General features: G+C 34.6%; 1 protein-coding gene across 1 annotated transcript in view; it reads right to left on the bottom strand.

Moving 5' to 3' along the window:
• Positions 1 to 5,922: 5,922 nt before the first annotated feature.
• ROBO2 (roundabout guidance receptor 2) overlaps positions 5,923 to 20,183 on the bottom strand; it is a 933,205-nt gene continuing 918,944 nt past the window's right edge. Inside the window, exons 25-27 of the mRNA XM_007934915.1 lie at positions 17,410 to 17,592; positions 15,050 to 15,223; positions 5,923 to 6,218 (exon numbers count right to left, since the gene is read on the bottom strand). Coding sequence (XP_007933106.1) covers positions 5,923 to 6,218; positions 15,050 to 15,223; positions 17,410 to 17,592 — 653 coding nt within the window. The remainder of the gene's footprint in view (positions 6,219 to 15,049; positions 15,224 to 17,409; positions 17,593 to 20,183) is intronic.

Genomic DNA, 20,183 nt, shown 5'->3' with positions numbered 1-20,183 from the left:
TTCCTGGAATAACTCTTCAATATTCATCATCCTAAAAGAAACTGGTAATTAATCATTCTAAAGTAATTAAGAAATGTCCACTTTCTTCCAATTCTCATACTTGTTTATCATTAACTTACTAGGTAATTTTGCATAAAAAGTTAGTGTTAAAGTTATGATGTAGGCAAGGTCACAGATATGGAAAGTTGTGCTGAGAGGGTGGGAGCTATAATTTCTAATGCTCATTATGTTCTTTCACAGTGTCTTTTAACCTCAATTACAAGTCAATGCCAACTTGTATTTATTACTATTCAACCCATAACTGAACAAGATAATGATATTATTCATTTGCTCAGAAAATATTGATGCAGAGTTCTAAAACAGAATTTTTCTATTATTGCTTTGACTACAAGCAAGTTAGTTTTACATAAATGGCTTTTTTACAAATTTGAAATGTGAATATATTTTATTTTTTTTTCCCAGTGAGTACACAATACACAATTCTTTGACAATACTATTAACCGATTTTATGCCAATTTCTTTGCTGATCTAACAACATCAAATGAAACACATTAAAATTTTGGATGCTGTTTGGTGACGTAACAAACTACAGTAAAAAAAGAAAAATCTATCTATAAGACAAAGTATAAAAAGTCTACCCACGGCCACAAAATCCTTTATCTTGCAACACTTTAAAGTCACAATAAATGATTTTGAAAAACATGAGATTAAAAAAAAAATAGTATGTTGAACTTCATTTAAAAAAGAGCATGGTTTCATTTGAAGTACACATTATAGAGAAGCAAAATGAAAGCAATTTCACCTCTAAGGTAATGTGGAGAGACATGTTGTTTTATACCAATTACTTGCCAGGTAATTCTATAAGTACAATACACAGAAGGAAGTGAACAAATTAGTGAATGTCATGGTTCTGCATATCTTTAATACTGACACACAATCACTTTCCAGTGGAGAAGATAAACCACATTTCAGAACTCATTGCAATTGTATAATTATATTGCCAATGGACAATTACATAAATTTATTTAACAGAAATTGGGAGGTGTTCCACCAAAGTGCATACAGATTTTCAACTCAAATCCTATTGACAATATATTTAGAAAACCAGAGGATTAAACTTTGACATAGAACATAATTAAATAAAATCTGTCTGTTACCCAGATCTAGTAAACTTGCAATATTTTTACTTCCTTTTTGTTGTCCGAGACCTTTGTTATATGGCCTTGGTTTTCCTATATTCTCCCTTGAACTGGATTCAAACCCTGTGAAGGAATCAGTTGTTTTCATGTCTCCCATACTATTCCACCTTGCTTTAAAATGGTGTAGAAAAATTTGGAAGAGAGGTAGGGTGTTTCCACCTGCATACACTGTGGTGTACCTGAGCTTGAGCACTATTAGGGTTATTTCCTGAACAGAGCCTTTCCATCGTGTGAATGGAGCTGTGTTTGTGTGTGCAATTACAGCACAGCAGCACTGCCTGTGAGTGCAAGATAGGATGATGTTCTCTCCCACTCAAATTTCCTTTTGAGGCTCCTACAGGCCTATGTTTAGAGCTACAGAAGAGTGAGCACAGTTCTAATCACATTCACTTAATCTCCTAAACAAAATAGTGGTGGCTCCTATACATGGTTGTATTTTTCAGTTCACATTCTGATTTATACTGGTTAGGAGAATTTTACATATAGCATAGTAACTAAAACTGTTTTAGATTTTGCTAGTGTTATTCTGGAATTCATTTGGATAGCCACAGTATTTTCTCACACCCAATATGTATGTGCAGATGATATTTTAAAATTATGACTGTCCAGTTTATTTCAAGACTAGATTTAACAGGACGCAAGGACTATTCCAAAACAATGTCTCAAGTAACCTTAAAGTCTGCACTGACATAATACAACTGTGACAGTTTTTATAGGCTGAAGACAGCCAGGAAGGTATGAGGTCCTGTCCTACATTATCTCAAAAGTCATCTGCATCCAGATACCCTATTTTTGAAGTCCTGGTTTATTAGTCACTTACACCTTCCAGTTACCAAGGGTCAAAAGTTAAATATAATGTGTGTGATGAACTAAAGTGTTAGACTAAACTGGGTTGTAGAGGAGCATAAATGGGGAATGAAAAAGGACAAAACTTCTGAGGAATTTGTTTGCTTTTTAATTGAAATGTGTGAAATGGGGGAAATCCTAAGTCAAACATTTAAATTTCTATAGTTGTGAATAACTATATATGCTGAAACTTCTCACTTTCTCCAGTTTCTTTGTCCCAGAGAAATCAAACTGCATTAAAATTCAGGCACTGATGGTAGAAAGTTGATAAAGGGTTTAGTAAATGTGTCCCAGAATTCTTTTTCTCTTCATTGAAGAAATGAACTAGATGGTACCACAAAGATGTTGGGGCCTATAAAGAATATTATGTTCCTCTATGCTTGCCTGTGATGATGCAGTCTTAGGGAATAAAAAGATGGAAACACATTTGGTTATGTCATCCCTTTGCTGTAACAACATGACATACAACTGGGGACTGAGTGGATAATGCACGGAGTGCAAATTGTCATTCAAAGAGGTCCCATATGTTAGAACTGATGCTAATCATTGCATTAGATATTTTTTCAAAGTACCAACTACTGAACACATTAAAGGAAAAACATGAGAAAGGATAGATAAGGACAGAATTAAAAATTGTGTAGGTAGCACATGGAAAAAATGTCACAAGTGGGAATTTCAGGAAGGTTCTCTTCTACTTGACTGACTGACTATACATGTACAGTGTTGTTGTTGTTGTTGTTATTTGCCATCGAGTCAGCCCCAACTCATAGCGACCCCTCCTTGGGTTTCCAAGGCAGTATCACTACGGAAGTAGGAATGCCCAACCTTCCTTCCGAGGAGTGGCTGGTGGGTTTGAACCACCAGCCTTCTGGTTAGCAGTCAAATGCCTTAGGGACTATGCTACCAGAGCTCCTATACATGTACAGTAGCCAACATATATTTAAAAATCATATTTCTTTTGACCATATATGATTGAGGTTCAGGAACTTCTGGTTCTCAAAGTCGTGAGAAACAAATGAGGCAGGACACTGTTTTTAATGTCTACTTACAAGGTTTGGTTTTATTTAAAAAGTTTATAAACATGCATTTTTTTTTTCCTTCTTAATTTTTCTTTTCATTTTACTCATTCAAAATGGGTCAAAGGTATTTTAATTGGTCGCCAATTTCTGAGAATGTACCATAAAATATTTATTCCAATAAATCTACTTAGTGTGAACTGAACATACTCTGAGCACTGCTTTTTAAGCACTTACAATTTGGCTGTACATTTGGTGGCATAAACTTTACTTCTTCATGAAATAAAACACAAAATTGTAAATAGACTGCATTGTTTTTTAAAAGTCAAGATTTTAAGTGATGCAGCTCTATCCTCTAGTGTGTACTGTACATGTATTAGAAAGATGAAACACGATTTAGCAATAGTTTTATATTCAGAAGCAGCCTGAGTATGTCTTCATAACAAATTGTCTCTTTAACTATTTGCTAGCTATTGTAGAGTTCATTTTGTTTGTTACCTTGGGAAAAGTCATACGGTATTCTGACTTAGAGAGATTAATTATGGTTATTCAGAAAATTCTTTTTTTTTTTTTAAGAAAACTGTAATATAAACACAGCTTTTAAAAAACACCTCAATTCCTTTTGTTCATTTTAATTCTCGGATGGGTCAATTACAATTACAGGTAAAGTTACTCTTTTCTTTCCTTTCTTTTTCTCTTTTAATCCAGTTTACTACATCATTGTTACCTGTATATTTTGGTGCATATTCAGTTTTAAGACTTAAACTGCCTTCTTTTGACCCCTGCCTTTTTCCATAGTAAAAGCCACCTTTCTGCTTTGTTATTGACTCAGCCTCTGATGTTCCGAGACTTTTGTCAATGCCACTGTTCCTTTGCATCTTCCTATTTCTACACCCCAACTGAAAACCATCTAACATGATTGGTTACATCCAGCATCACCCAACCTAGCTTACAGTACAGAAACTCCCTTCACATTCAGTCTTTTTCTTCATGTCACGAGGAGTAGAGATTTGTGCTTATCACCAAATAAAATTGCAGTGCAAAATTTAAACATAAAAGTTACACAATTAAAAGTTAATATATGGCACCACAGCCTATTAATTCACATATAGTACAACAGACCAAGAAGAACGGACAATAATATGAACAGAGCTAAAAAGAGTGAGCTTGCATAGCAATGCACAAAAGAAATTATATACAGAGGAAAATCCTTTTCTTCATGGAGGGAGATTTTTGCTTTCTTTCTTTTTTATATACTCCTGACAAGAAAGAGTTAAGGTGGGTGGTGTACTTAAGAGAAGAACACAAGTAAAATATCTGTAGGATATGTGTGGCTGTGTGTCTTTACATTGCATTTATAGTTCTTTTAATAGTACATAAATAAAGAAATTGTTCATTGCACTGTTTAGTGTCATCACTTCCATGAGTTCAGACCTGATGGTCCTTCAGAGCAGCTTTGCATGTCTCCTCTCAGTTACTCTACAAAGAGATTAAAAATAATAATCGTAAAGTCAGCAGTAAGTTTGCATTTCAATTAAATATTCTTTCATCTTGACCAGTATAACAAAAAACAAGATCACCAGAGAATACATAAAGACCTGGTCACCAAATCAATTTTTTGAATCTGTGACTTTTACTAGAATAAGGATGGAAAAGGAAATTTTACTTGAATAGAGATAGGAACGGAAAGAAAAAGAAACACTTTAAATTGGGAGATTTAAAAGCCAAGTAAAGCAAGTTTGAATCTTCTTGTGAGTCTATAATTATTTCAAAATAAAAATGTAAAGAAAACTCCAAATAGCCATGAATCAAATTCAAACTGACAAGCATATTTTAATAATTATCAGACTGGCAATAGACTGCAAAAATGATAACTTTGATCAAAAAAGAATTTAACAATTTTGAAAGTACTTTCACTTTTCATTATCTTAAGAGATAATCCCAAACAAGTTTGTGCTGTGAATAGGAGTACTGCTAGAATGCAGGTAAGGAAATGGAGACCTTAGAAGGTAGTTAACTTCCTCGTGTTCCATAAACACAAAGCACTTGAGAGGATTAGAAACCAGAACAAATCTCTGAGCAGTGTTTTTAAATTGAATTCAAAGAAGCAGGTGAAAATATTCAGCAAGTAAAATTCTGGCATTGGGTAGCAGAACTGGTAACACTTCTGATGAAATGAACAAGAGTGTGACATTCCCTTTTTTCTAGAACCAACAACAATAGTATTTGATATTTAGAAAATGCTGTAGATTTGTTGAATTAACTACAAATGCTAGTTCTTTAAGTATTTTTTAAAAAATATTTCTCATATGTTATTACAATAAAAATACTATAAATTAGCTTAAATCAAAGACCAACTTCTCCAGCTTGGTCCCCACAGAATTAAAAATTAATAAAGAAAGAGGAACTGGGGGTGGGGGGTTGTGTGTGAGAATTCCTTAAAAAGCTACTGTATTGAGTCTATTTCAACTAATTGTGACTCTATAGGACAAAATAGAACTGTCCCCATATGGTTTCCAACCATCAGCCTTTTGGTTAGCAGTCGAATTATTTAACCAGTGCATCACCAGAGTGCCTTAAGGAGGTTCTTTAAAACTGCCAAACTGCCAATCTGTTCCCCTTTCTTCAGCACGCTCATTTAAAAGGCCAAAAAAAAAATTGCAATGTGGATTATATTCAGTTTAAATCTTATAAGTATTAAGTCTAGTTGCCTAAAGTAAAACAATTTTTACAGTATAAATTGAACATGAAAAAGCAGAAATGTGTATGCAATTGACTGCTGTAAAAAAAATGGCCTAAATTATGACCAAACCTGTTCAAAATTATAATAATTTTTTTCTTGCAATGGAGCATGTTTCCTTTTATTCTGAATTTGGTTTACTTATTACTGCAATGCTATTATACCTATATTCTTTCCAGATTATGATAGCTTTTTCAAATGTCCTAAAGCACTTACATAATTCACCTGTAAACTGTCCTTGACTATTTGAGCCCATATATCCTATGTCAAGAAGGTCGCTGGCATTACGCTGGTGGCCTCCCCTCAGTACCTCGGCTTTCCTGGGTCCTGTGGATCCCTTTGAGGAAGCTGTTCCTGATGAGCTGTGACCGCCTGGAGATGGGAAACTGGGCTTGCTATAGGGCACCAAGGCCTCCTCTGAAAAAGACATACAAAGGACTCAGTTGAACAGCAACATGGGGCAAAACACAAACTCATTTTTTAAGCATTAAGCTCAGAATGGACCATTTCACAATTGTAAATATGAGGCTTAATATGATCCAGATATTAAAGGCATTTCCGTGTGTTTGCAATATGCCCTACAATAGGAATTGAAGTAGGATTAAATTAAAAGAGATCTTGGGATAAGTATACAATGTTCTGTATTATTTACAAAATTCAAATTCATTATAAAAGTGAACTTCCTATTATGAACCATAGTTTGTTTAACAAAAGCATATCTGAGAATAATTCTTAGAGTTCCGGTAGAGCTCTAATTTAATTTTCCCTTTACAATTGGAGAAACTTTGTTTTTGCTTTAGTTTAAATTATGTCAACATTTTCATTATCAGTTTAGATAAAGGACTATATACTATTAGTGAATTAAATGTGCCTCTCCAATTTCTATTATTTCTTGGAATAGAAAGACGATTTTTGAAGACTGTATTTACTTAAAAGAAAAAAAAGAAACTTTTTTGTAGCTTCTCTACAAATAACTCATGAAGTATACTACTTAATAATTACTTATTTGAAAAATTTTTTTTCTTTATCTGTTTTCCTCTTTCTCTGTGTATTTTTCTTTCTTTCTAGGAATGAGGTTAGAATTTCTGTAATTAGAGGACTAAAAAGTGCTGATGAATTTATTATTTCTCTCTTTAGGTTGTCTGTGTGACAGAGATCACCTAATTTTTCCTCATAGCCTGACTATGTTTACGAGTCTGTAAATAATGGTGTAAATTTTCTAAATGTTTTATTAACTCTAGATATAAAAATGGCCACTCTTGCAAAACTACATTTTCCTTGCAAAACTACATTTTTTAAAATAGTGTGCAACAAGTAAGGCAAAATATAATTATTGAAAATGCATGGGTAGAGTATTTATCTGGAAAGAATTGAATCCAAACAAATAAGTGAGTAAGGATATTCTTTCAAAAGTTTTTTTTTTTTTTTAATAGTTAATGAATCCTGGCATGTGAAGAGATGTTCCAAAACATGCATTTCTTTAATAGATTCACCATTCACTCCTCAGTAAAAAGTCCACCCATAAGCCATAACCTTTATTTTGTGACATTTCCAGGCAGCTTGATTTTATAAACCAGACATATTCCAATTGAAGTATTAACAAAAAAAAAAAAAAAAAATATATCAACTCATCGCCACTCACAGCGACCCTTCCTTGGGCTTCCAAGGCAGTATCTCTACAGAAGTAGATTGCCCAATCTTCCTTCCAAGGTGTGGCTGGTGGGTTTGAACCAACAGCCTTCTGGTTGGCAGTCAGATATCTTAGGGACCACACCACCAGAGCCTTCTAAGAAGTATTAACAAACAATTAAAATTAGTCAGCTGAAGAAGTACAGGTCCAGTTTAACCTTTTGTAACAGGAGGATTCTGTGAATGGGCATGAACTTGAAACTTTGTTATTTCATTTAATTCACCTATTTGACTGAAGTGAGTTCTTTCCAATGACTTGTTACTTTAGCTAAAATGAACAAACCAGTTGAAAACAGAGATTAAACTGACATTAAAGATGGCATTTAGTGGTATTAAAATTACTCAATATTAATATTAAAAGACAAAAAAAAAAATTTTCTCTTCAACATTATAGATGAAACTTGGAGGTCTCTTAGATTCAAAAGTCCTCTGAAGAGGTTAACTTGAGGTACAAGTGCCAATGAACTCAAGCTTAGGGCATATGGTGGTGAGCTCTGCTGAGGAATTCCAACTGTAGTTAGTGATTTAAGCCAAATGGATTTCAGACTCCCTTAACCAGCTGCCATTTCTAAAATACCTGGTAGGGGAAAAAAGGGGGGGGGCGCATAAAAGTCCATACTTTCTTGGGACTGGGCAGAACACACCTGATCCAACACCTTGTTTGTGTGAGGCTTTCCGTATATCTTCTTGGCGTTCTGTGGAGTTTATCCATTCCTGGGTTTGTCGCTGCCACTCTAGGGAGGTTCTAGCTGGACAATCCAGGGAGCTCTTTGTGTCTTCTAAGTTGGATTCATGTTGTCTCTCCAGAGAGCTTCCTTTTCTCTCTGTTGAGTTTTCCACGTTACCAGCATGGTGACTTGGGCCTATTTGCTGCCTTAAACCCTGACCTGGTGGGGGATCTGGTGGTGGTGGAAGATCTAAAAATTTTGAATAATGTTTAGAATGTACTAAAACTTAATGAAAAAGACAGATTTTATTTCACTTTGAAGAAAACCCTTGCCCTCATATAGGTACCACCCATGCAAAAGAAATTTGGGAACTCTAAAAGTCAGATATTTAGATCTAAGCTGCATATTATTGATCTCTTCGCTATCTTTTGATTATAGCATTTGAAATAAAATTAAAACTAGCTTCATCTAACTCTTACATGTGCAAGGTTGGTGTTTTCAGCTGCACATTGAGGCTAATGTGTAAAGGGAAGTTTACAGTTTTCCCACATTTAATCCACTGCCCACTTCCACCCCACCAAAGTAGAAATACCACTTCACAGAATAAGATAACTAGAAATTCTAGCAGCTGTGCTGATAAAAGGCCCTGGGAAGAACAAAAGCTTTCTTGCCAGTCTCCATAGGAAATGTCGCCCTCGGGAAATTAAGAACTATATGCCGTATCATATGCAGCATATGACGGCCTTTACCCATGTATGTGGCACAGTTAGCAACAGTCAAGGGGTTAAGCTAACATTTATTAAATGCAATTAACATTCTGCCTGACAACCAATTCTGGCTGTTCGTTTCATGAGTTAGCTAATGAGTTACAACTAATATATTATAGTCTTCCAATGTACTAATTTTAATAAGTAATAACCAATTTTCAGAGTACAGATTGAATCTGCTTCTGGTGCTAGAACAGACAATGCATCATGAAAATCTTAAATGTAGCGGAATAGATAATTTTTCAAAAGGACTTTTTAAATTAAATATCGTAGCTGCAAAAATTAAAATGTCAATAGTTTGCTAAGTTTTCATTTTCCTTTTATTAGCTCTTCAGATCATAATATCTCTACATATTGTGTATCTTTAATTATGAAATCATACTCCCTTCATTCACCTTTAAGTATTCTACTAGTTCTGAAAATTACTTTGTTGAAAATTGTCCTGTTTACTTTGAAATCTTCTAAAATTATTTTGGATCATTTCTCTTCCAAGTTTTCTTGCATGCTAGTATAGATTTCTTAGTTCATCCTTAAAGTATGGAAAATTATATTATTTTGTTTATAAATATAAGATATTATATAACACTTATTTCATTGAGAGTGGACACTGTATATAATAAGAAGTCCTGGTGGTACAATGGTTAAGCACTCAGCTGCTTACTGAAAGTTTGGGTATTTAAACCCACCCAGTGGCTCAAAAAGAGAAAGAACTGATGATCTGGTTCCATAAAAAGTACAGCCTAGGAAACCCTATGGGGCAGCTCTACTCAGTCCCATAGGGTTGCTATGTGTTTCAATCAACTCTACGACATATAACAACAACATTTTATATAATAGAGATAATTATTTCTCGTACTATTTTTACAAAGGTGTTCTCTTCTTTCTAATAATATTGTGTTCACGAAACTTAAAAGTATACATTTCTTATACACAAAAGATAACTTCTTTAAGGAAAATAAGCTGCTCTTTTCAAAGACTTTCTTTAGAAAGTCTAATTTACTCTGATTTATGAGTAAAAGGATACCGTCTCCCATTAAAGGAGCTGTGGTGACACAATGCCTAAAGCATTTTACTGCTAACCTGAAGGCTCGCAGTTCAAACCCACCAGCCACTAGGGTGGAAGAAAGATGGAGCAATCTACTTCCATAATGATTTATCACATTGAAAACCCGCTGGGGGTTGCTATGAGTCAAGATCAACTCGATGGAAGTGGGTTTGAGTTTTGGTCCTCTACTAAACTGAAAGTTATTGCTTCCTGAGTATTTGTTCTGAGAAGTCCCAACTTGGAGCAGTATTCCCAGTTCTTAAGTATGTTCTCTCATTAGATATAAATTACTAATTTTTTCAAGGAAACAGGGTCTCTCTCTGGGGGAAAAAAATGCATTTGTAACATATTTCTTCAAAATGAAGAGCTAATACTATATTGAGATATCTGTTGCTGAATAATCCACCAAAGAGTTTGGTGGTTTCTTTATATTCAATACTGACTTTCTGCAGGTTATGTTATTATAATTGCAAATTAAATATTTATTGGGTATTTGAGTCATTGGACTCAGACAGCCAGTGGAGGAAAATTATTGTATTTGTTTGTGAAATAACAAGTCATTGATTTTTGTTCTCTATCAGAGCAGCCTAATTTTAGAAATGACAAAATGGTATCTGCTTATGCCAGTGAAAATTCTGATTACAATTTAATTTAAACTGAAATTATATGGCCACATAATTATGTAATATCCTTGGAGTTTTGATATTCTAAAAAAGGACACTGCATACACATTGAAAGAAATGAATTGGAAAAAAAGAGATAGGATTAAGAATTGTTGTGGAAAAATAGAAGTATGTAATCAAATGCATTTACTTAAATTCATTATTCATTTCTATGCTGATTCATTTCAGCATAATCAATGCACTCAGGACTCTCTTACCAGCCTATTGAGGATTTACTGATGCAAGGCACACGGCAGTCAATTGTCCTCATTTTTCAGGTAGGAAATAGGAGGCATGAAGAGATTAAATATTTCCACCATAGATCTCTCCTCCCGTGAATTCCAGACTCTATAATCAAATCTACCTTAGAAAATTCCACTGAGATGTTTAGAAAATATCTCAAATTTCACATATCAAAACTGAGCTTAGGAACTTCCTCCAAAAATACTTTTCCTCTTTAGTGTTCATTTCAGTTAGTAGCAATTCCATAGTACAAGCTGGCTAAAAGTTTGTACTAATCATTGATTTATTAGCTTTAAGGCCTGAATCAACTTCATCAGAAAATTCTGTTAGCTCTAGATCAAAACTGTACCCAGACTCTAATCTTTTTCATCTCTTCCACTGAGTCTTCCTTGGTATGAGCCACATCACCTATTCCCTACATATTTTTACAATCTCCTAAAGAGCTCTGGTAGCATAATGTCTAAGGTATTTGACAGTTAACCAGAAAGCTGGTGGTTCAAACCCACCAGCCACTCCTTGGAAGGAAGTAGTGATACCCCCTCGGAAACCCACTGGAGGGGTCGCTATGAGTCGGGTACAACCTGAAGGCAGCGACTTTGGTTTTTGGTTAGCTGGTCTCTATGTTTCCATCCTTGGCCTTATTCAGTCTGTCTCAACACAATAGCTAGAATGATTATTTATTTGTTTATTTACTGTGTGTGTGTGTGGGGGGGTGAGTGTGTAGACTGATCATGTCAGTCCTTTGCCTTAACACACACACAAAACACAAATACACACACCACCATTGATTTCTCATTCAAAGTAAGAGCCAGTGTCTTTAGAGTAGCTCGTTGTTGTTGTTGTTGCTGTGTGCCGTCGAGTCGGACCCGACTCATAGCGACCCCTCCTTGGGTTGCCGAGGCAGTATCACTATGGAAGTAGATTGCCCCATCTTCCTTCCAAGGAGTGGCTGGTGGGTTTGAACCACCAGCCTTCTGGTTAGCACTCAAGTGCCTTAGGCACTATGCTACCAGAGCTCCTTTAGAGTAGCTTAGAGATCTTAAAATGGCCTTTGATTGCCTCTCTAACTTCATATTTTAGTATTTCCTTTCTTCTTCCTTCTGTTCAGTAATAGTGCTTCCATTGTATTTCATCAAGTACAGGCTTCCACTTGCTGTTCTCATTTCCTAGAATGACTTTTCCTCAGATGTCAGCATTACTATTTCCCTCATTTTCTTCCAGTCTTGTCTCTCAAATGTCACTTCTCCAAGGAGAATAATTCCTCTACCCCATACTGCTCAAATTTAGTATTAGGAATTAGAGTGGGTGGGTGGGCAGGCTGGAAGGAGATAATGTAAGGTAGAAATGTTAATGGGTTAAAAAACTATTCCCTCTGCTTTCCTTGTTCAGCATTGGTCAACGTATAGGCTCCAAAGGCTACTTTTTGGCTTAAGATGTAAAGAGAGCAGAAGAATTGGATTGATCAATGCCTGTTTAGGGAGACTTTACTTAAGGTCTTTTTGGTTTTTTGTTTTTTAATGCTCTTTGGGGCAGAGATTGATAATTCCCACTAATATAATTTCCTTTCATTGGATACAAGGGAAGATCCTTCCTGGATCTTCCATCCTGAATTTCCATCCTGGAAGTTCGCTTGACGTCATGTGACTGTATTCTTGTCAATAATATGAGCAGAGTGATGTGTTTCACTTGCAGGCCTGGTCATAAAAGCTCCAAGTGATCACCCATCTTCTCTTTTCCCCTCACTCAGAAACTAATGGTCTCCTGATCAAACAATAGTGTCCTGATATTGAAGATGCCCACATCCTTCTGTTGCTGCTTACAGGAGAGTCACCTGACCTTTACTGCACATGTGTCAATGAGAAATAAACTCTTACACTCTTACTATGCTGACCCACAGCGAATTAAGAGTTTTGCTTTTTTTTTTTTTTTTTAGTATAGTGACTGTGATGATTACCCTCATATGCAAATGTTATGGTATAAAGTGTCTTTACACTAAGTGCTGCTGAACAGCAACCTTCCCAAAAGACACACACACACACACAAACGTTTATGCAATTATTTCCAATGCATGGATCCATACTACATAAATACTATGGCATATACATTTGCTATTCAAGAACAATATCCTTAATGACAATCTGTAGAGTATCATCCAAAATAAATGCCCTTGTATCATATTTAAAATGTCTTTGGATTAAATACTTAGGAAGGCATATGAGCTGAAATTCCTTTTGTAATATCATAACTTCCACAGCATATTACTTGCTAACACATATCCTATAAGCCCTTTTTAGAATGCTGGCAAATTTTTAAATTAAGGTCTCCTTTTTTTAGAAAGACAGGTAATATATCAGTCATGCTTTAAAGGAGGTGGCTTGCCTTAACTAGACCTTCTGAAAAAGCTTTCAAGAAAAATATTCTAGGAAGAAATAAATGAAATTTCTATTCTGTTGATTTGTATTTTATATCTTTGACATATTCTGGATATAGTCTTCAAGCATCTCTTAAAAAATCACAGAAAAAACAAATATTCGATTTTTCTTTCTCTTTCCAAAACATTCAGAGTGGAGAAATTACATAAAATCATTAATTTTTTATTTGTAATGAACACATTGTTGTACCAGTCATTTTCTTTAGAGTGAGTAAGATCAATGCTACTTGTCACTTAATCGCTCAAATAATCTTCAGAACATTTCAGGTAGAAAGGTAGTTGTGAGCATTTCTATTCGTCACAAGTTATTTATAGTTAATCAAAAAACTGCACCCTCACCCAAATATTCCATTGAAACACTTTCCAATGGAAACAAAATAAGAAGGAAAGATAAATAAACATAAAAGCTGTAAAAAATAGTTATATTTGGCTTTTTCTTCTTGGCATGATAATATGACAAAAGCCAGCACATAAAAGGATACCAGACAGAGAGTGAAAAAAAGACTAAATGAAGAATAAACTTTCTTCTTTTCTAACTAAGTCTCATTTTGTCCTATATTGGTATGTCTCAGACAGAAATAAGTGCTCAGGACTGGAACTAGGGAAAATATAGCTTCAAGTATTTGCAATTAGATTTACTTGTGAAGCTTTGAAAAATACTCATAACTGGTTTGTACCCCAGAACAATTAAATCAGAATCTCCAGGGTATATTTTAAGAGCTCCCCCATTTATCTACATTTGTCACATTCGCCCTGTTGATATTTAATAGAACTAGCTCAGAATAAAGTTTGTCTGATTACCAGGGATAGTGCTCAGAAGGGGGGAGAAATTTAACTTTAGGCTGGACATTATACTAGATACTTTGTCTTACATATGCTTTAGAATAAAATTAAAGGATACATACTTTTGTTTATATTTTCACAATTGAGAAAATTAAATTGAATATATGGGAAATAGACCATGCTGGTTCATTATTGAACAAGACTGTTTTCTAATAATGTCATGTTCCCTGAAACTAGCAGTTTTCAAACACTCACTGATTAATACTATAAATAAATAAAGGGATTGGACTGGCAAACTACGGCCTATGGTCCAAATTCGACTGTTTTGTAAGTAAAGTCCTATTGGAAATCAGGCATTCCACATCCATTTGTTGATGTATTGTCTACAGGATCACTACAAAGTGGAGCAATTGTGAATGAGAGCCTGTGGACTGCAAAGCCAAAAATACTATCTGTATTTTACAGAAGAAGTTTCCTCATTCCTCAAATAGATGACCTTAGCATTGGTTTTAGCTTTGAAATTTATGAAACTAAAGCATTGCTAAATCACTTTAAGGTCTTTTCCAAAAGTGAAATTGTATCTAAGATATCTTAATTTAGTACAATAAATCTTTCAAAAAGATGACAAATGCACATGCTGCTTGTGTTTTCTTTCCATATCTCAAAGTGGAACACTTACTAAAAAAAACTGATGGAAAATGCCAGAATGGCCAACAAAATCAATGTTGAAAAATGGTGTGGCATGTATTTATTGGGTCTTGGGTGTGTAGGCATAACTTCAGAGTGCTAAATAAGAGGGTGTTTTATTGAAACAGGACCATATTGTCAGGTTCTTTTCTTTGCCTTGTTTTGTAATAAAGCAATGCCTAATCTACCATAGCTGCACTAATCTGAGTTAAATGATTGCACAGAGAACATCCCTTGAAAGTGAAGAGACAAGAGGGAAGGAGACAAACTTACCATCTGTCATTCCTTCCCTTCGATGAGGCAATGCTGGTTGTTGGTCCATTCGCCCTCCCTTGTGTTTTTTAGTGGGCCTAGGCCTCTGACTTTGATTCAGGGCTGCACTGGTGTTACTGTCTGTAGAAAATGGGCTGGTTGGTCGAGGTCTTTGAGAGGATGTAAATGCTTTGCCTAAAAAAAAAAAATTAAAAGAGGGGATGGGTTGATAGAGAACATTATTATAAAACATTGATTATGTTTTTCTTGTATTTCTATTTTTACTAAGACTGACAAATCTACCTGCCTGAATAACCTCTTGAAGATACCAATACTAGTACATCATTATAGAAGAAAACATGCTATTTTAATAAATAAACAACATCTCCATCAAAGAAACAAATACATGAAAAGCAAATCTACCAACAAAAACTTGATGTGTTTTAATATATTTTTATTTAACCTAGAAAAGCTTAGTGATGTATTCAGATATATGCAAGTATAAGAAGCTTTTATGTTTTAAAATTAAAGAAGCTATTTTTGAGATGAATTGTGTACTGTTTTATTTGTTTAAGCAAATTTCAACCTTGGAATCTGAAAATCTCTTTACATCTCTGAACACAGAAAAAAAAAAAAATCTCTGTAGTAATTACATTTGAAAGTTTACATAAATAGTCTGCTCAGACACATGCATTAAACTGACCTTACCGCCTACAAACAGACACGATGAATTCTACGTTTTTTGGCAGAAACTCAATAACATCAGTCTATAAGATAGACAGCTGATTAAAAATCACCTTGTATATACCAAGTGTAATAGCTGTTTTCTGATCCATATTGATGTATCTGAGCAGACTCCAAATTGTCATGAAATGTGTTATGGCCTTTTCTTTTGGTTCAGTGTACATATGCCAGGAAATTTATACTAGGAAAAGGTTAGGTAATAAATTTCAACAACTTTTTATTTTCATACCATGTATATTATTGTAAGAGAGGCTTGGTTTATGTGCATATATTTATTCTCTGGTGAATGTATTTATTTATACAAAATTATGGTGTATTATTAGCTAATAGGATACATGCAAGAAATGCACTTATGCCCTCTAATTTATTAGTTTCCTTGCACTTTCTTACTGCTTTGCTTATAGCTATGCAACAAAAAGCACTCAGGCAACATAAAGTTCCTGACTTATGGCTTATAAAGCAAGACAATTCAAATAACCATTATATTGCAACATAGTTTAGTTTGGATGCCATATGAAAAATAAACCTCTGCAATGCTTGGAAAATCTTTTTTTTTTTTTTTTAAATTTCCTTTGATGACACATAATGCATGCTAAAAAGAAATACTGATAGCATAATTCAAAAGAAATTTTCAAGACCTTTTTTTTTCCCTGAGAGTTTAGAGAAGGGTCAAAATCATTTTCTTTATTATTATTTCTTTTTACTCTTTTATTTGAGTACTCTTAAGCTTTCCAAACTGTACTTAATGTTTTGTCCTTTTTCTTAAGGTAGCTCAGTTTAATTCACATATTAGCACTTTCTTTTATGTGCATGTAAGTAAACTTACTCACATAACAGCATGAGGCATGCTAAAAAGTTATTTTGTTTCAATAAAATAAATGATTATATATTGCTGATTTATTATTAGAGCAAACCCCACATTTCTTTCTTAGGGAATGAGCAGACACACAAAAACTGACATAATTTGTCTTTTATATTATTACTTATTTCTCACAGAAACCAAAATTAGATTACTTCAAAGAGCAATACACACGTAGTCATTTTGTTCAACTTGCACATGCAGTGGGTGTATTTTTAATTAGCATCCTTTCAAACAAATAATAAATTATTGGATTAAAATCATAACAGTTAAACAATTAATAAGACCATCAGCCATATGAACTGTTAGACTGACAGCCTTAGGCCCATTCACCCCATGCTGAGAAAGCGTTCCCAGAAAGTACATTTGCAGAAAGAGATGGGACAAAGGAAAATAATGGAGATAACAGCTGAATAATTTTAATCACTGGATATATTATTGATTGTGTGAGAGTTTTGCAAAGTGTGAGTAATTGAAAATTGAATGGCAAACTTAGTTGCTGCTTTGCTATAATATAAAAAGGAAACATTCCAATTACTCAGGAGAACCCTGAAGAAACGGGAAATAAGGGGTGGAAGGTGTTAAGAAGAGCCTATTCCTGGCTATGTAAAACTAGCATCAGAAAAGAGTTCTGTTAACTGAGCATCCAACTTGTGTTCATGCATGTGAAAGTAAGCCCTGCAGTCCGACTCACTGAGGAGAAAGAACAGAAGAAAAGTAGCTCAGTGTCCAAAGAAGATTCTCTCATGCAAAAAGTGTTGACTTGGAGTCTACCAACCTGTTCTTGTAAGGCTGGTTCCATCCAGCCTAAAACCAGCTTTATCTGCTGCTGCCATCAGAGCTTGTGCAAAACTGCCGCTGGCAAAGATGGAGCCTTCTGAGGAGCTACCTACACTAGATCTATGACTAGAAAAGTTACGATCCTCATCAGATGCAGAGCCCCATCCATTTACCATTGAACCTAGAAACAAATGTAGTTGTCTAGTGAGTTGTACATATTGGATATCTTATCTGCTTGTACACACTATACTAATGAGCAAGTAGCCACAACTCCTCATTTCTTCCTTGAGGGAAACCTAGTTTCATCATGATTTCCTTAGCCATACGCAAGCATCATTCATATTTTGAACATCTTAGTGCAGAAAAGTGAGATGCATTTAAAACCTGTATCTATTTGTAGCACATAAAGAAAAAATGTTCCCTATGGTTAACTTTTTACATTTTAAAAATTATTACATGGCTATTTTCTGGAAAAAAGAATTGCTGTGTACATTGTAAGTTCCTACAAGTCAGAGAGAAAAACTCTTTTCTTGAAACAAATTATAATGTATTTAAAGTAAACCTGTCAAGAATTCAGTTAAAGAAATAGTGTGAATATATTATTAATTGAATGCACTCCAATCTTAACCTGCATGAAACCTACATTTGTATATTCTACAAGGGCTGGAAATCACAATTTTAAAAACAAAAGCTTAATTATTCATGAAATAACAGTGAAAAATCATAAACAAAAAACAATGTAGAAATAATACCAAAACAAATCAGACAACATAAGAAAAAATGACTCTTCAAAAATTCTATTAATTTCAAAGGCCATTATGTATTTTATTTTTTCCCTTGCCTTTTATTAGTTTACAAATGACAGTTTTTTTTACTAGTACTCTTTATTATGTATTATGAAGAATATCACCAGTATTAATATGGATTTTTTGGCAACATACAACAGGACAACAGGGAGAAAAAAATTGCAGCTTTATGTATAAAGAGCTGTAAAACATGAAGATATTGAGAAATAAATTTTATTCTTGAATTTATGGCAAGTCATTTGCAATGATATACTTTTTCCAAGACAAATGCACAGTAGGAATTTAACCTATTACTAAATAAAATCAGTATTTCAATATTTAAGTTTATATATTATTAATTCATGGCATAATAGAGAAATAAGTCTTGCCATCCTTTTTTTTTTTTTTTTTCAAGGAAGAAGGAAACAGTATTTCTGAAAAAGTTAATTCAAGATTTATAAATAAAGTAAACAAATATTCAGATGGGCTTAAATTCAAGTGCTATAGATTGTTTCCCTTCTTCTTCAATATTAAGAGACAATGGTATATTTAGGAGTTTTGCTGTGGTACAGTATTTGTAATTTTAGTCAAGGTGCCAGGATACAACAACACGGGTTCATGCACTTTCAAGACAGAGGAAACAGAAACCAAAGGGGTTAGAAGGATCTAAGAAGTTAAAAGGGTGTTAAGTGTAGCAGAGAAAGATAGAGTTTTGATTCTATTTGCCAAAAGCACAGAGATACACTTTTTACTTTCCAAACAAATTCCCTCGACACAGACCACTGCAAGGAAGCCAAGATAACACCAGCAACTGAGCCTTCTCTGAGAGAACCATTTCTGAGTTAATAATCACAAGTCAAGGACCAACAGCCCAAAATGAAAGGAGAAATGATGCAATAGGCTTTGCAATATAATGCTACAGTCGATAAGAAAAAATCAAAATGATGCAGTGAGCAGTCACAAAAGAATATGAAACACTAGAACTGAGAACAGTTTTGAAGTTATTTGAAAGTTCGATCCCAAACTTCCACAGACTGTCTTCTGTATTTCCAAATGTCTGCTAAACTTCTGCAAATAAATTCTCATCAGCTATCTCAAAGCCTTATTCTCATCTCCGTCTCCATTCCTTAACTCCTCCTCATTGATGTCCCTTTAGTCCCTCCTAGTGCCTAAGGCACTTGACTGCTAACCACAAGGCTGGCGGTTCAAACCCACCAGCCACTCCTTGGAAGAAAGATGGGGCAATCTACTTCCGTAGTGATACTGCCTCAGACACCCAAGGAGGGGTCGCTATGAGTCAGGTCCGACACGACGGCACATAACAACAACAACAACAACATCTTCCTAAATGTCATCTAAATTATCTTTCTGAAATACCTATCATATAATTTTGTTTCTCACCTTACCTACTTCTTCAAACTGAGAATTAGGTTTTCAGATCCTTCAGTATCTTTCCTTACACAGACCTACCTTTTTAGCCCTAACCTTCTTACAGCACGAGCAGCACCCTTACCTGACTGGGACAATATCATCTCCTGCTCTTTGGACAAATCTCTGAATTGTTACACCTCTATTGACCATTGCAAACTTTAAAGTCCAAACTAAATACCATCTTCTTTACCATCTTGACCTAACTCCTCATCTCCACACCTGTCATTAGAAGATTTAATTCCTCTATCTTCTGTGCTTCACAAACACTTTATTCATACACGTAGCATAACAGGTCTCTCCCTAACTACAGTTTGTTTATATATATATATTTGTTGTTGTTATGTGTTGTAGAGTCAGATCAGACTCATAGACCCCTCCCTTTGGTTTCATAGACCCCTCCCTTTGGTTTCTGAGGCAGTGTCACTACCGAAGTAGATTGCCCAACCTTTCTTCTGAGGAGTGGCTGGTGGGTTAGAACCACCAGCCTTCTGGTTAACAGGCAAGTACCTTAGGCACTGCACTACCAGAGCTCTCTCTATATATCTTTCTCTTTGTG

Source organism: Orycteropus afer, unplaced genomic scaffold (genome assembly GCF_000298275.1).
Source record: "Orycteropus afer afer isolate SDZICR_OR568_19922 unplaced genomic scaffold, OryAfe1.0 scaffold00022, whole genome shotgun sequence".
NCBI classification, from domain to species: Eukaryota; Metazoa; Chordata; class Mammalia; order Tubulidentata; family Orycteropodidae; genus Orycteropus; species Orycteropus afer.
This window is presented reverse-complemented; position numbering and strand designations above follow the sequence as displayed.